Source organism: Platichthys flesus, chromosome 5, assembly GCF_949316205.1.
Source record: "Platichthys flesus chromosome 5, fPlaFle2.1, whole genome shotgun sequence".
NCBI classification, from domain to species: domain Eukaryota; kingdom Metazoa; phylum Chordata; class Actinopteri; order Pleuronectiformes; family Pleuronectidae; genus Platichthys; species Platichthys flesus.
The window spans coordinates 5,666,326-5,682,601 of NC_084949.1; the positions used below are offsets into that span (position 1 = coordinate 5,666,326).

General features: G+C 43.9%; 2 protein-coding genes across 3 annotated transcripts; both read right to left on the minus strand.

Annotated features, from left to right (window-relative positions):
* Positions 1 to 1,308: 1,308 nt before the first annotated feature.
* Positions 1,309 to 13,854, minus strand: noctb (nocturnin b). Of its 2 annotated transcripts, XM_062387245.1 has the most exons (6): positions 13,567 to 13,854; positions 8,747 to 9,054; positions 3,643 to 3,785; positions 3,364 to 3,538; positions 2,265 to 2,596; positions 1,309 to 2,189 (listed from the first exon to the last, which is right to left on the minus strand). In XM_062387245.1, exons 3-6 carry the CDS (start codon positions 3,775 to 3,777, stop codon positions 1,668 to 1,670), a joined length of 1,164 nt encoding a protein of 387 aa, XP_062243229.1. In that variant the 5' UTR covers positions 3,778 to 3,785; positions 8,747 to 9,054; positions 13,567 to 13,854; the 3' UTR covers positions 1,309 to 1,667. The 2 variants fall into 2 exon arrangements, with proteins under 2 accessions (XP_062243229.1, XP_062243228.1); XM_062387244.1 differs by lacking the exons at positions 8,747 to 9,054; positions 13,567 to 13,854 and adding an exon at positions 5,424 to 5,572.
* Positions 9,347 to 13,383, minus strand: LOC133953353 (golgin subfamily A member 6-like protein 26). The gene has a single exon (XM_062387235.1). The coding sequence runs from the start codon at positions 13,166 to 13,168 to the stop codon at positions 10,967 to 10,969; it is 2,202 nt and encodes a 733-aa protein (XP_062243219.1). The 5' UTR covers positions 13,169 to 13,383; the 3' UTR covers positions 9,347 to 10,966.
* Positions 13,855 to 16,276: the final 2,422 nt, after the last annotated feature.

Here is a 16,276-nt window from a genome sequence, read left to right on the forward strand (position 1 = left end):
TGATTCTGGGTTAAAACAAGAACAGTGTCCTACATTTATTTAGAATACCAAATCTGACTAACCTCAATTGTTATCAATGATGACGTTGAGTTCAAACTGGTTCTGTAGTTACTTTCCACGCTTTACCTTCCAGTTTGAGATCAGATAGAAGATGAATGAGTTCTTACAGATTCAACAGTTGTCTGATCAAATTCAGCTCTGAAACGAGGACCTCACCAAGGCCCAACCGTCACTACATCCAGATTTTTGGGGCATCTGCACAAAAAACACTTGGTTCTCACACTCATAAATACCAGTCCCCTAAAAATGCCTGAGCCATGAATTATTCTGAGCCATAAAGGAAAATGTTGAGGTAAAACCAATCCTGGATCCACCCAATGTTCAGGATCCAGACCAAAACCTTGTGGCTTCTTCCCAGACCGAGTCTTCCAGGTTTCATGGTTAAACTTTAGCAACACAAATGTGTCAATTGAAATCAATGTAGTCAGGCCGGGTCAAGGAAATACCACAAGTGGATGAGAAGCAGCTGTTCCAATGTCATGGTAAGAAATAGGCCAACAGGAAAAACCTATTTCCTCACTGTGTCCCCTCGGTTGAATGAAGTCTGTGAATTCCAGATGCTACACAGTGGGACGTCTCCACAGAGAGTAAATGAAAACAGGAACCTCATGTGGTGATCTGACTGTGGAGGGGAAGAAAGATCTTACTGCTGTCTGTCTGCAGTCTAATACACCTGATCACCATCTGCACGCTCACTTAATACTGTAACACGGGGTCATCTGCAGTAAAGGCAACAAATTAATATTTACACATGAGTCGGATTGTTTCATATGGGTCACAGCAGCTTAACATGTTGAAGATTTCACTTAATTATGTTTTTCGACAGCAGCATGATGATGTTGACAGTCCTGCCAGGCATTTGCTCATAATAGACACTTAACAATGAAGGAGTAAGGCACCTTTAAAGGACCAGTTCCCCCAAATAAAAAAAAACGTACATTTTTTATCAGGACACGTTCTTTACTGTTTGTGCTTCAGTAATTCAGCGAAAACATGAACCTGGATTTGTTTTTTTCCAGAAAGACACTTTGCTGTTTAATTTTATACATAGATTTTGTATTTAAATTATATAATAGAAAAATGTATATATAATTTCAATACACATTTTCTAAGACCCCTAGGGGTGGAACGGTATTCTCCAGCCACTTTGGTGAATCAACACTTTAATACTTTAACCACCAAAATAATTATCAAACCAATCAGAGTTTATAGTCTGTTAACTATGAAATAATAAACAGTCATCAGAACCACAGCAGAAATACTTTATTCTCATCAGATCTGTAGCACATAGTAATGAAACACTTTTAAAACATTTTATTTGAACAAAAGAAAAAACTCCTACTCATTAGTTTCACTGTGACTGAGTGAGCTGCTGTGGAAAACACAGTATCAGAGTTTAGGGAGATCACTGCAGCATCACTGCAGCGTGATAATGGACAACTGCACTGCCATTACAATCTCAGACTTCTCCGCTTTCCACTCGGCCTCCTGTCATCATTCATCGTTTCGCTAACACGTGGCGCCTTGTCCGCGCCTGCTCGTGGAGGGGAAACCAACCAAGAGCCAATATTGACTCGTCGTCCCTTCTCATGAGCAGATTCAACACTTCACTCTCCCTCCTTAAAGCTGAAGTCACAAACCAGAGAGAGATGGTCAGAAGGATAGCTAAAGGATGGAAGCCTGTTTGGTCCAATCTGTTCCTCAGTGGGCATGTCCAACACAGCGTCCACTCTCAGTGCGTCCCGACTGTACCAGATGTAGTCCAGAGTGGTACAACATTCCCCTGTCGGCCGGATCTTCCACGTCGTGTACTCTGGCTCCGACAACCCGTCTTTGCTGAGTTTCTTATAGGCAGAGTCCAAACTGAGAGGTGATGTGATAAAACGTCTGTATACCTCCTCAGTTGGGACCGCGTTGAAGTCGCCGCATATGAGCAGAGGAATGTCGGCGCTGAGGTCACCCGTGGGACCGCCGGCGTGTTTCTGGACCAGGTTCTGGAGCTGTCGCAGGAGGTCGGAGCCCTGAGCGCTGCGCAGCCACTCCCAGCCCACACGGGCCTTCAGGTGGGTCACTGCCACGCACACGCATCTCGCCGTGCTCCGACAGCGTAGCATCGTCACTACTGCAACCTGTGGCAGACCAGCAGTGCGTTAGAGGTGCCTTATGAGAAGCTTATTACAAGGAGAAAGTGGACTTCAACCCACCTGATTGGTTGGAATCCTCAGGGCAGAGAGGCGTATGTTCATGCTGTCCAGCAGCTCGAATCGCGACAGGTCATAGAACAGCGCGCAGCCATCCGGCCCGTTGTTGCCCTCTACATCCAAACAGGGCGACCATGGTTTGGGGCAGAAGCTGCTGCTGTAACCCAGGCTGGCCAGAACCGGCTGGAAGGTGTCGTAGTAGTGGTCGACTTCCTGCAGACACAGGATATGAGGTCGGTAGGTGAGGATCTCCTCTAGGATGAGGTACTTCCTGCGGGACCAGCTGAGAGCCTCCAGGGGACACTGGACAAAACTGTCGAGTCCTTCACCCAGAGCTGAAGGACGGGATGAAAAGAGAGAGGTCTGATTTCAGTTTGTAGTTTGACACAACCATGCTTCCTAGGCCCTGTTCACACCTGGTGATGAACATCTGTCCTGAGAGATCAATTGGACTTTTTGTTGGTAGTTTTCCTCACTCTTGATGTGTCTGACATGTCAGCTAGCAGTTTATTCACACACAAGCAGACACAGAGCATGTGTAGGAGTTATTTGGAGTTGTATTTACTGCCACCTGTAAAATCAATATCCACTGTGATCTTTCATCTGTGTTGCTCTGAGAGAAATAATATGGATTAAATTTGTTTGACTTTGCCAGTTGTTCAGTTTTCTCCTCCTGCTAGCTTGACGTTAGTCTGCAGGGGGCACATTGAAGTGAGCATGTGGTTACAATTAGCTACTAATGCTAAGTTCTGTTCAACTCACTAGCTTTGCTTTTTGAAGCTGTGTAGAAAGTGTTCAGTAGCCTGAGACTGGAAAATTAGTGAAAAACTGAAACCTATGAGCAACCACTTATATATAACTCATAGTAATTATTGCAGGTTTAACTTGCTTAACAATGAATGGAGCAAAGGAGGGGGGGGAAAAAAACCATCCTGATATCTCCAACAATATGTTAAATTACCATGTATGAGAAGGACTGATACACTTTAATCACAGTAACTCTGTCACATTCAAAATCATCCTTTTTGAATCCAATTAGAAAAAAACAACGTAATATATCAGAAATTACAGTCCAGTGTGATGTGATGTAAAATCCATGTACCTTGTGCCAGTATGTTCCACTGCATCACCCGAATGGGGCTGCTGGGGGCGCTGCTACCCTCATTGAGGTAAACGAACTTCCTGTGGAGGCGAGGTGGTCGGTCCCTGAGGGCCTCCTCACACTGTCGGAGCAGCTCCACTGGATCCGGGGGACAGACAGGGGACCCCCTCTGCTCCTGCAAACAGACAGGAGGGGCATGTTAACTCATATTGATTTCATCTCTCTGTAAACTACACCGTGTACGGGAGAGAAGCGGGGGGGGGGGGGGGGGGGGGGCACCTGGCAGAAGTCTGGATCCAGGTTTGTGTTCGCAGGCTGTTGGGGGTCCAGCGGGGAAGGAGGGAGGGGGAGAGGAGAGCTGCTGCTGATGGCGTGAGTCAGAGCGCTGTACAGCCGGGTGGCTCCTCCACCCATCGGACACACTGCAGACGAGGAGAAGAAACTCATTAAGCATATGAGGATCTAAAGAAGAAAGTCCAACAAACATCTTTAAATGAAATGAGTACATCTGAATAGCAGCTGGTGATGTTTTACAAATCCTACAAAACCGTCTCATCTGTCATCTGGAGCAAGAGCTATGACTGTTCACTGGTTTCACGGGAGGTCTTCGCAGCTGAACTAAAACACGAATGCAGCCTCTTATGCAGAAGATCTGATTATCAACAGTCCCAGCCAGCGACTCATCACAGGCCTGACATTGACCCGTTATGTCTCCTTCCACTCCAGTCACAGAGCTGACAAAATGGTTCTTTTGGTTACGTGTGAACAGGCTATAAACACAGCAGCAACTAATCATCACCTCATAAACGTATAAACAATGAATCTACACATAATTGTATAGTGTTTGATGTCTTTATTTGTTCTCTGTGTGAAGCACTTTGTAACGGCTGTTTGTGCTATATACATAGTTATTATTATCGTAGGAATCAAAAAAGGGAAGTGGTCTGATAACCTCAATGATATATTTGTCATAAAGCGTGGTTAAAGGAAGTAAAACTCTAATTATGGATCCGCCCCTTAATCCACAACCGCAACTACCTACATGGTGTTCATCTAAGGTACAGATTTTTTTTTCTGTAAAGGCTTAATACGGAGTTTGGATACATTCTGTGGCTCCATCTCTACTAACAACTTCTTTCACATTACACACTGTCATTGGATCCATTGTTATGCTGAATATATGGATTACAGCGGCTTTAAGTGGCATGAATCATCGCAGTGTTTTCATTAGAGCAGCACCTAAGGGAGGCAAGTCTCACTTTTCAATTATAGGTCTGAAGGGGTCACACCATGATACAAGAATGTACCCTCCCTCACGTGCACTCTCTCTCTCTCTCTCACACCCACAGAGATGCCATCTGTTCCTCTAGTTGACGCCTTCGAGAGTTTGTTGGGTCTTGGAACTACAGCAGATCAAACCAAAGTGGGTCATATTGACTGGTTGTTTTGTCAAGAGGCGTCAGCTTTGAGATGACAACAGATGATAACAGTAACAACAGTAATCAAGCTGTTCAAATAACACACAGTGTTCTCACTTGCAACGAGGAAACTACAAAACCCATCTCCTTAAAGTTTGTACATTTTCTAAATTCCAGCCAGCCCTAGTTGGCATTTTTCCAAAAGATCGACTAATGCAACACTACTTCAAACCTTCAAAAAAATAACTGTAGTGCGTGTTCATGTGCACCAAACTGACACTGACCTCATCTAAATTGTAAGATAGTGACTACCTTCTCCTCTGCACCATGTGACTTTAAAAGGATTGACCATGTAGTGTTTGACCAAGTGTATGATCCTGTTCTGTGTGTTAGAGGCTTCAGGACAGTAGCTACCGCTCGTCCCCGGCCCGTGCTTTCTATGTATGATAAGAAAGTTAGTTTGTGGCTTTATGTTGATTAAAATGCGTGCCACCCTCAGTTCCACAGCGTCATCATCACATATACAATACCCTGCTGTCACGTCAGCCCCCTCCCTTACAATGACACCAGTCATGTACAACACATACTGTACCTCCAAACGCGCCCTCATCTACAGAGAAAGAAGGAACAGCTGCCTCTTACCAATAGTCTCCATCGATGTCCACAGCTACGTCTTCTCTGCTCTTCACTAAAAGGTCCCTAAAGCGTTCTATTTAACAATACCTTCCACCTGATTGATAATCTATGTTACTGTCCGCTGATGACAGCTTCCTGCCTGAGCTCAACACGAGACAGTGACAGTGTGTTGTCTCTGAGTAAACACAGAAATCGGACGCATCATTGCTCACTGCCGCCCATAAAACCTCAGGGAGGAGAGAGAGATGGGAAAAGAGAGAGAGAGGGGGAGAGATTAGGCAGCATAGACGTCATCAAGCCATATGGAGTATTACATGCTGGTGAGGCAGAGTGGGATACACTGCGCAATCCAAACCACTGCTCTCACACACACACGATCTCTCTCGCGCACACACACACACACACACTTTATTACTGATGGATTCCTGTCCAGAAGGAGTGTTTTCTCTCCACGGATACTGATCTATTTGCTCAAAGTGGGGACTGCTGAGTTTCTCTATAACCGTATACGGTCTCAACCTTAACATGTGAAGTGTCTTGAGATAATGTATTGGTGATTTGGCGCTATATAAAACTGAATTGAGAACCATGACTCATTATTCCGACTTATCCGGAGGTTGATACACCTTTACTTAAGTCTGAATGTAGAGCAAATTCAAGTTCATACATACAAACATGTCAGGTGTTACGTCAAAGGATAGTAGCACTTGTACACACATTTGCACAATGATTGTGTCACTGCACAAAGGTGCCTTGTGGATATGACATGCAATACTAACTTCCTCAGTTTTAACGACACTGTTTAAATCTCATCATTACTGTTACATCAGTGTTTACTGTTACTTTACACTCCCCCCCATACTGAAAAACATTCTGAGTGGTCATCAAGTCTAGAAAACTCCTTGTAAATAAACGCCTCCAAAAAGTATCAACAAAGAGCATTGATGGCTTAAACTCGTTTTAATAAAAGCTCTGTGAAACATTCACCTGTGGCCCTAAGAATGGAAACAAGTTCCTCTCTCTAATGTATTTTAGTGATAAAACAGATGTGATGTTTTACCAGCAGAGTCACATTACTCCACTCTCTAGATTCCTTAATCCAACTCAATAGAGCCAGAGCAGATGTTTTGATTTTCCACTGTGTTGCTTTGTTTTGTCAGCGCACACACACACAGTGCCATTGTAAACTAGACGGGCGCTCAGAGAGCACATACCTCCACCAAGGCTAATCCCCTATCTCGCCATGGTAAAAAGGGTAAACACATTTTAATCTGCCCATTTATCTGGATCTAAGAAATGTGGATTCCTCTTTGGGTCACAGCCCATCAGTAGACAAAATTTCAAGGAAATGGGATCAGCAGTTTTTGACAAAAAAAAAACAATGACAGCCTCTAGATGTAATCTTCACAAGAATCATGAGCAAATGATGTCTACACCGACTGAATGAGCATTCACTGTTGTTTGTATGTGTACGTGCTGCCTCCTGGAGTTGCAGCGTAGCTCATCCTTTGGAGAAGCTCGGGACCGGTGCATGAATCTAGAGCAAGAGCTTCTATGAACTATGTGTGTGGCCCAGGTATTACTAATGTTGTGGGGACTATATATAGGAAATTGTTTTCATTATGGGACAGAGGGCCCATAATGACAACAATAAATCCTTCAGTCAATGTAATGTCCCCTGAAGTCATGGAGACACATCTCTATATGTGTGTGTATTGGAGAGAGAAAGAATAGGTCAGATTCAGACGTGTCACTGTATCCTTTGGTGGCCTATATTCGCTACTGTACATAGCTTATTTATTTACATTTCAAATATGCACAATACTCTGCACTTTAACTCCTTTTCTTGCACTTCTGGTTAGACGCTAAACTGCATTTCGTTGTATAAGTACTTGTACTGTGCAATGACAATAAAGTTGAATCTAATCTAATCTACTGACATTTCCATATTGAGGCAGCTGCCTCATTATATTATAGTGTGTGTGTGTGTGTGTGTGAGGCTGAAGGCTGTTTTCATCATTTTGGTTGCCTGTAAACTGAGAAAGCACTACTTCTGTATAACAATAATGTAATCTGTATAAAACACAAATCAATATCTGAACAATGTTTCCCTTTTTGAATCAAAAAGTCCCAGACCAACACTGTCAGACCTAGAATAACACTATCAGCATGGGTAGGTAACACAAAAATAAATATAGCAAGAATAAGTTTGTCATATTTACGTATATGACTTAGCAGTGATTTGAGCTGTAAACAAGCCTTATTTAAAAACACACCCCTCTCAAAATGACACCATCATTGCAACATGTGTGAACCGTTGCAGATGTTAATGTGAATGTCGGGTACGTTGGGTGTAGTTTGTGGTGTTGAATTGCGCCTTACTCTCTGACCTTTAACACAGAAGCTCCTGCACTGCAAACTCTGTTTCAACACAACCTGTGGTATAAAGGTGCTGTTTATATCAACATGGCCACTTGCTTAGATAAACAGACAGGAATGTCACATACACACATATGTGGTTTTACTACGTTGACATTACAGAGGTTCAGAAAGTTCACAAGTTGCAACCTCTTTATTTTATTTAGTTTAGCACAAGTAAAGTGGCATCAGTTTGCAAGGAGAAATTGTAAGACATGTGACTCACTATGGTTACATGCAATCTATTGTGACACATATTGCACTCTTGATGTGTTCTTTATATCAGATCTGGACAATCTGAGAGTACAGAAATACATTATGGCACAGATCTAGACAAAGGGACAGATTTAGGAATTTCTATTACACTTTCGAAACATTGTGGGAGCTCTATTGAGTATAATTCTATATCTATAATCATGTCTAAAGACTGATTGTCGTGACTCCCAAAAGGCAGCTCATCAGTGCTGCGTTTAGACTGTCTGGTTTTAAAGTATTTCTGCTGAATTGACTGACGATCGTACTCAAAACCCTTCTCTCTGTGAAAGCTAAGTTAGCAGAATCGCATCATTAAAATTCTGAATATCAAATTCTTTGGTAGTTTTTTCTGTTAAATATGATCTTTGTTGAACCAGTGAGGTCCTTATTCAGAGATATTGTGTCTTTGTGTCTAATAAATGCATCATGGATGTTAAGACTTGACTATAAACCATCCCTACATGACTTGTTTTAACTAAAAGCCGAGCACTCACTACGGATCATTCATGTTGAATACAGTACAAGTGCAAATAACAGTGTAGATTAAATTAGTAAAAATATACCAAACTACAAAGCAACAGATACTCCAGCATCCGGGTGGCAGGGCACAAAGGAGTTCAGAGCAAAGTTTACCTCCTGTGTATCTGAAGTCTTACCTTGTTTACAGGAACAAACGGGTGGTCTCCCTTTGGCTACACTCCTTCTGCTGATTCCTTGTTTTTCAGTTCTTCTTTATCTGCCTTAACGTGACCGTGAAAGCGTGTGAGACAGAAGCAGGGAGTGTAACTCTGCGTGTGTGTGTCTCTGAGTGTTTTTGTTCTGAGCAACGTGGGTGGTGGTTTGACCCTGTAACTGCAGGGCAAGGTCACTGACGTAAAACGAATCCTGTTCCCTTCTGCCACCTGCTGGTCGGAGCAGCGCAGGAACAGAATATTTCATCACCCCACTTCTCACAGTCTGAAGTCTGAAAAGAGATATCACAATATTAGCACAAGAAAAAATGCCATGTGGATTGTGAGTAATACCTTTTTAATTTCTTAACAAGATGAAGTTTGTTGAAACAGATTCAGATTTTCAATTGTGTTGTTGAGCTATGGAATTGTATTTCATGTTTGAGATTGTGGTTTTGTCGTTAATCAAATAATGTTGAGATATACATTTCTCGAAGGGGGAATTGTAATAGGAATTTCTGTATTTGGGCATGTTTAATAAAAGAACAAATATATATGTAAGAATGAATGAACAAATGTGTTCGCACAAGAACGGGAGCCTAGTGTCTCTGTGCAAATGGTTCACTGCAGGAGGTCACTCAAGGCGTCTGAGCAGATGGGTCCACAGGTCATTGTCTTGTAAACGAAGACAAGGCGTCTGGGACAGAGATGGAGACAGGATGTCTGATCACTCTCATCAGACATCAAGGATAGCTGATTGGATACCTTTTGCTCTTATCGGAGAAGGAGCCTTTCATGTATAGATGTATTGATTCTCATGGTTGCACGTCACTCTAGGTGACATTTGGCCTGGGCCCATCTGCAGATGTTTAGGGATTAAACTTATAGAAAGATAATTGTATAACTCTGTCCTACGACAATTGCAATAAAGAATTGTAATTAAAATCACATATACCTATATATGAAGACAAACCAGTAATTCATTGCTCTACAGATCTATAAGAGGTGCTGTATCTGTCTTTGACAGCAATGCTGGATTTGTCATGATAGAATCCACAACACAAATATTTGACTTAAGGCCTCCGTTCAGGATTGAGTGCACTGAGATCAGTACTGACCTGAGTGTTTGTAGACGATCAGTTATCAGTTCCACGTGGGTCTGTGGTTTTATTTATGTTCATATTTGTATTGTTGAGGAAGAGCTACAATACAGACATTACAGATAATGCATGTCAATAAAACATTTTTCTTAGAAAAGATATTTAAGACCTAGCACATGGTATTTTAATGCATTTTACTTAAGGCCTAAGGACTGAGAAACAGAAGCATCTTGAAAGGGAGTCACTCATCATTAATTATATAAATTAACCTGGGATTTTTGTACTGCGACAAGTCTTTAGGGAAAATCCAGAAATTGAACAATTCAATATATAAAATGTTTGTAATTCCACTACAGACCCATCTTAGTGGCCAAATAGTTAAATCCTGAACCACAATGTTGAATGTTTGAAGCTTGAACCCCTGCTGCACACTGTGCCTACCCCCCTGTACTCTCCTTAAACCGTATCAATGAGGGCAAAATGCCAAAAGAGAAAAAGTAATTTGCCATTATAAAATAAACTGAATATGGTATTGATGGCTCCAGCTGTTAAAACAACAAAGCCACTTTGCTGCTCTGTGTATGTTTGCCGTACGAGCATACTGCTGACACATCCCAAAATCTGTAAGTGGTTGGCTTATCTTGAGAGAGAAGCAATTGTCTTAGCAGCGTCACACTTGCCATGTATTGTGAAGGACCCAGGACCAGCGCTCTGTAGCAATGATCACCAAGACTGTATGAATGTTACGTTGTTGATCACTTTCACAACAACGGCAAAGACAACCGCTCCTCCAGTTCAGGGTTCTGTGTACCAAGCCTCGCCAAATCTGGACAGCTTCACGCCTCTATGGACTGAGTCCTGCAGATGGTCTTTACTTCCTGTGTCTCCATACTACAGGTGACTTAAAAGTTTCACGGGAAACAGGCCAAGCAAACAACCCAACAGCCCAGGTTCAGAGCACCTGCAGTGCACTGTTTAACAATTCATTTAACAGATGTCCTTATGTTCTTGTTGCTCTGATCTTTCATAAGTTTTTACTTTATTTTAAAGGGGATCTGAATTCATGTGAACCCTCAACAGTATTTGTGACAGAAATTGCGTCAATTCAATCTGTTTTATCTCCCAGTCTCTTGCTGAATTCTAGCATTTTCTGGTGTAGGAGTGTGTTGACATGTCCAAGCTGCTGTCTCCTAGTCTTCAGATGGTTCAGCAGAGTGTTCATACACACCAGCAGGACACCATCACTCCTCTGACAGTCCTCCGTTACCACTATATCTTCCCTCCATGCTTCCTGTAACGTGTCAAACAAGGCCTGCTTGTCCCGGTTGAACTTGTGAACCTCCTGCCAGTATCTGTCTTTGTTCTCCCTGACCCTGTTGACGTCCTCCGTCATCTGTCTGATGCAGAGATGCAGCCTGCTGTTCTCCACTCTGACCTGCTCCAGTTTCACACTGGTGTCATAGATGCTCAGTTCCACAGCTCTCAGCTCTGAGGCCTGTCTGGACAGCACATCCATGTGACGTGCTCGCGTTTCCTCCAGCTCTGCCTTCATCTCCTCTTTGGGCTGAAGCAGAGAGATGGTTTTCTTCTTCAAATCCTGGACGGACAGCTCCAACTCAGCCCTCCTATGCCTCAGCTCGGAGGTCAGCGTTTTCAGCATCTGGTGGCGGCTTTGCTCCTCATTCCACCTTGCCCCCACCTCCTTCAGCATCTCCTCTTTCTCCTTCACCACCCTCTGCTTCTCCTCAGTGCTCTGTGTGATGCCCTCATTCTCTGCGGTGCACTGCTCAATCTCTTGATGGAGTCGGATCTCTATTTGTCTGTATTCCGCTGCACACTGGGTCACATGGTTCATTAGCACGTCGGCATTTGAGCTCTTGGGCTGGCGCTGCTGGAGCGCGGCCTCCTCTTGGCGCAGCTCCTCGTGGCGCCTCCTAGTGCTGGTGATGCCAGAGTTTATTTTCGCCATGTGTTCCTCCTGCTCCCTTTTAGCCTGCTCCAGAAGTCTCCTCAGCCCGTTCCTCTCCTCCTCGAGGTGGTGGATGTTATTCCTCTCTGTATCCACGTTACCGCACAGCTCCTCCCGATTCCTCTCGAACATGCACTTGTTGATTGTGTCAGCCTTCAGAAGTTCTCTGATCTGCTTGTCCATCTCTCTGATCTCCTTGTTGTGTTTGACTACGGAGGCAACGCGTTCCTCCAGCTGCAGCCCGGACCGCTCCAGCTGCTGTGATGCACAGGAGTGCTCTGCCCGCACGTTGCTCTCTTCATCATGCTGCTGCTTGAATATCGCATGGATATTGGCAAGTTGGTCCTGAATGAGAAACTTTGATGTTTGAACCTCCTCTATTTTGCTCTCCACTGCAGTGATTCTCTCTCTTAGATTCTGAATGGCAAGGCTGAACGCTTCTCCTGAGTCACACAACTCCTTCTTCAGAGATTCTCTCTGTCGCCTCAGGTCTTGACGCCTTTGAGTCTCAGCGACCAGCTGTTTCTCAAACTGGCACCGAGATTCTGTCAGTCTTTGTAGGTTGCCCTCTATCTTGGCTGAATCGGTCATGAGCTGTTCCAGACGGCCACGGCTCTCTTGTTTCTCATCGTTTACTCTCCCCAGCTCGCTTCTGCTCCTCCTGATCACTTGTTCCTGCTGCTTGATTTTCTCGTCCATCTGATTCTCGTCACCGGACAGGCTGTGTTTTTTCACAGCGAAGGCTTCTCTCTCCAGCACCATGTTTTGCTCCAGTGACATTTTGTCCTGTTTGACAGCAGCAATGAAGATCTTCAGCTCCTCTATCCGCCCCAGTGTCTGGTCGAGTTGCATTTGCAAGCTGTACTTTAGGGAGATTTGATCATTCAGAACAGCGACGACCTCTTCATGCTGGGCCTTCTCTCGTTCTCTGTGAGGGTTCAAAGCTTCATTTTGGCTCAGGAGGACTGCCTGCCTCTTCTCAGTAGCTTCTCGCAGCCGAGACACTGTGTTGAGCTCCTTGTGCAGCAGCTCCATCTCCTCAGCTTTGGATGCTCGGGTTGCTGCCACGTCCGCCTTGATTTCCTGGCTCACTCGATCACGTATGTTGTTTATTTGGAGTCGTAGTTTGCTGTTTTCTATGGTTTCCACTTCTAAATGTTCGTGGGCAGCACGTCGGTCTGACTCCAGGTCGGTGACAGCAGCCTTCAGCTCTGCCAGATGGAGGCTCGCCTCAGGTGCGAATGGGACTCCCTCCTCTTTCAGCACGTTGTCCAGCTCCTTTAAGTGTTCGAGGGCAGCCATGACGGCGGGGAAGTCCGGCACCCAGCAAGACGCCATGGTTTTTGACGCAAGTGTTATTATTTCAGGTCTCTGTTTGAATTCTAGCTGAAGGCGTAGCTGCTTTAAATTTCTGTTTCCGCTACGTACCTTGTGAGTGCGGTCGCCTTGACAACAGCTGCCTCAGCTGGGCGTAGAAGAAGAGAGAAGCTACGGCGAGTCCACGAGGACATGATGTTGTTAGCAGCGGCTAACCGCGTGAGCTAACCGCGAAACCGCGCTACCAGCTAGAAACTAAAACCGACGTGTAGGAAACAGACATGACACTGTGACCACAGAGTCTGAAGAGTAAGCGAACACAGTCCTACAAGTTAGCATGTCCCTGTCAAATGTCCTGGTAAACTTCGCGCTATACAGGTCGAGAACTTAACTACAACATTAATGTTCGTGGTGCTTACCTTTAGAGTGGAGCAATGGCCGAGCAGAAGTGTAGGAATCACCGTCACTTCCCCGGCACTGAGAGCCGGAGGCAGGCGGACCTGGCGTAACAACTCACTGTGGCTGGCAGAGCTCACACCAGCGCTGTTGCCAGATCTTAGGTGGATTCCGGATGTTCGTTGGATTGTTGTTTGGTTTTTATATTTTGTCCTAAACCTCAGAGCCAGAGCCGTGGAGAAAGTGAACCATACAATAACAACACGGGCATCCTGTCTGCTTTATGGAAGCCATGATGTGTGGACGTCATGTTACATCCTTAATGACATACTGAATACGAAGCTTATTTTATATCACGTGTTAAAGTGGCACCAATTTAAAACACTGCATAGAAACCATCGGCGTGATTTTCTTATAGAGAAACAAGTGGTGTTGTGAAAACCAACATTTAATGCATGTCTATTCGTTGTGTTACAGTACGGATGCTCGGAGGGGCCAAAAAGGACCTGGTGTGAAAAAGTAGTTCAGAGTAGTTTAGTATAATATTATAATCAGGGGCTATAGAAAGATATATGACCATCAACCATTTAAATTTGTTGTTCAGGCCCAAAGCATGGCTACCTCCACAATATTTTGAAAATAAAAACTCTTAGCAATTTACACAATTGTTACATTTGTTTACAAACTTATGCCACAATTGTCACAGTCACTGTTACGCATCTGTTACAAGTCAAGCGACACTATGGACAAGAAAGGCTCACATGTGAAACTATTGAGCCTCTGGTCTGGGAATGGTCTGATGTTGTTTGATGCTTTTGTTGCCTCCCTGCCCCTGTATTAGGATAATAAAGAACATTTCTATGATAAATATCTCAGTGTTACATTCATTAATATAGGCTGTTATCACCTGCAAGTGTTTATGAATGTTACCGGGCTTCATGAAAAATAAATGTAATCTAAATACGCAATTGTTGACCACAGAAATATGAGGAGCTTCTTATTTTATCAGTAACAAAAAGTCAACATATTGTTTCTCAAAAGACAAAGTGGCGATGACACAGTGTCTGTTGGTCTGATTCCATGCAGTCAGCATTATCTTTATTGACTATTAGCATAATATATTACTTCTCTCAGCATCATCTATTACTACTCACTATATCAAAGTGTCCTTTGGGTGAGGACATGTTTCCTTGACTTTTTATTCTTGGGTTTCAAGAACCTCTTATTTTTTTGTTCCTCTCACCCTTAGTTTTGGTGATTGAAGTTGACTCTTTGACTTTACCTATAAATATATCCTGTGCAAATGCAAAATATAAGCAAAGCACACACTTACAACTCATATTACAGTTAACTTATAATAAAATTATATCAAGGTCGTCGTCAATACACGGTTTTAGTTTCCCCTGTACCTTGTGCGTTTTGAATAGTGTGGATATACAATGATAAACAGCAAGAGAAGACAAAAAGAGTCAGCAAATACAAAGGGCAGAGGCCTGCTATTGTCAGCTCTATTCTTTCAGTATTTGTTTTTCAGGGTTATCTAGTTCAGTCTATAGACAGCAGCAGTGAATCCATTGTAACCACAAACATCAGACTGCACAACAGTATCATTGGCTCTAGCACTGCTAGACCTTTTTGCATTGACTTTGCATTGAGCATTAATTTCAGCAGAGTCAGTGTGATGCGGAGTCAGTTTGATGCAGGGGGCTTGTTTGTGAGCCCCACTGCCATGGGGAAAAAACTGTTCAGGTGAAGCAAGGTTTTAGTCCTGATGGCCCTGAACCTTGTTCCGGACGGGAGTCTCTGGAACAGGTAGTGAGCGGGATGGGAAGGATCAGCGATGATCTTGCCTGCTCTCTTACTGGTCCTGGAGTGGAACAGATCTATGAGAGCCGGCAGGTCACAGCCGATGACCTTCTCAGCTGACCGGATGATCCGCTGCAGTCTGCCCTTGTCCTTGGCAGTGGAGGCAGCGAACAAGACGGTGATGGATGAGGTGAGGATGGACTCAATGATGGCTGTGTAGAAGTAAACCATCACTTTCCGCGGCATGCTGAATTTCCTCAGTTGCCGCAGGAAGAACATCCTCTGCTGGGCCTTCTTGATGATGGAGATGATGTTCTCCGCCCATCTCAGGTCCTGTGCAATGATTGTCCCCAGGAATCTGAAAGACACAACTGTTTTACTGGGGAGTTGCACATGGTGAGAGGGGCAGTTTGAGCTGGGCTCCTCCTTTAATCTGCTACCATCTCTACAGTTTTTAAAGCGTTGAGCTCCAGGTGGTTCTGGATGCACCAGAAAGCCAGGCTGTTTACTTCCTCTCTGTAGGCGGCCTCGTCCTCATTGGAAATTAATCCAATAAGGGTTGTGTTGTCAGCAAACTTCAGAAGTTTTACAGAGGGATGGCTGGAGGTGCAGTTGTTCGTGTAGAGGGAGAAGAGGAGAGGAGAGAGCACACAACCCTGTGGGATGATTCATACTTGGATGATTCATACTGTCAATTCAGCCAATTTTTTACTTTAAACCTTTTGAAAGTTGTATCATAAAATTGACAGGAAGGACATAGTCTGAGTCATCTTGAAAAGGAACTGATATTCAAGTCACCTACAAAGGACTTTTCAGTGCAATATCAAGAAATGTGTTTATAATGCGTTAAATAATCCGTATTAGTTGACCAATGGGGAAATTTGTGTTACAGCAATGAGGGGAAGGGTGAGGATAAAAACACAAGTA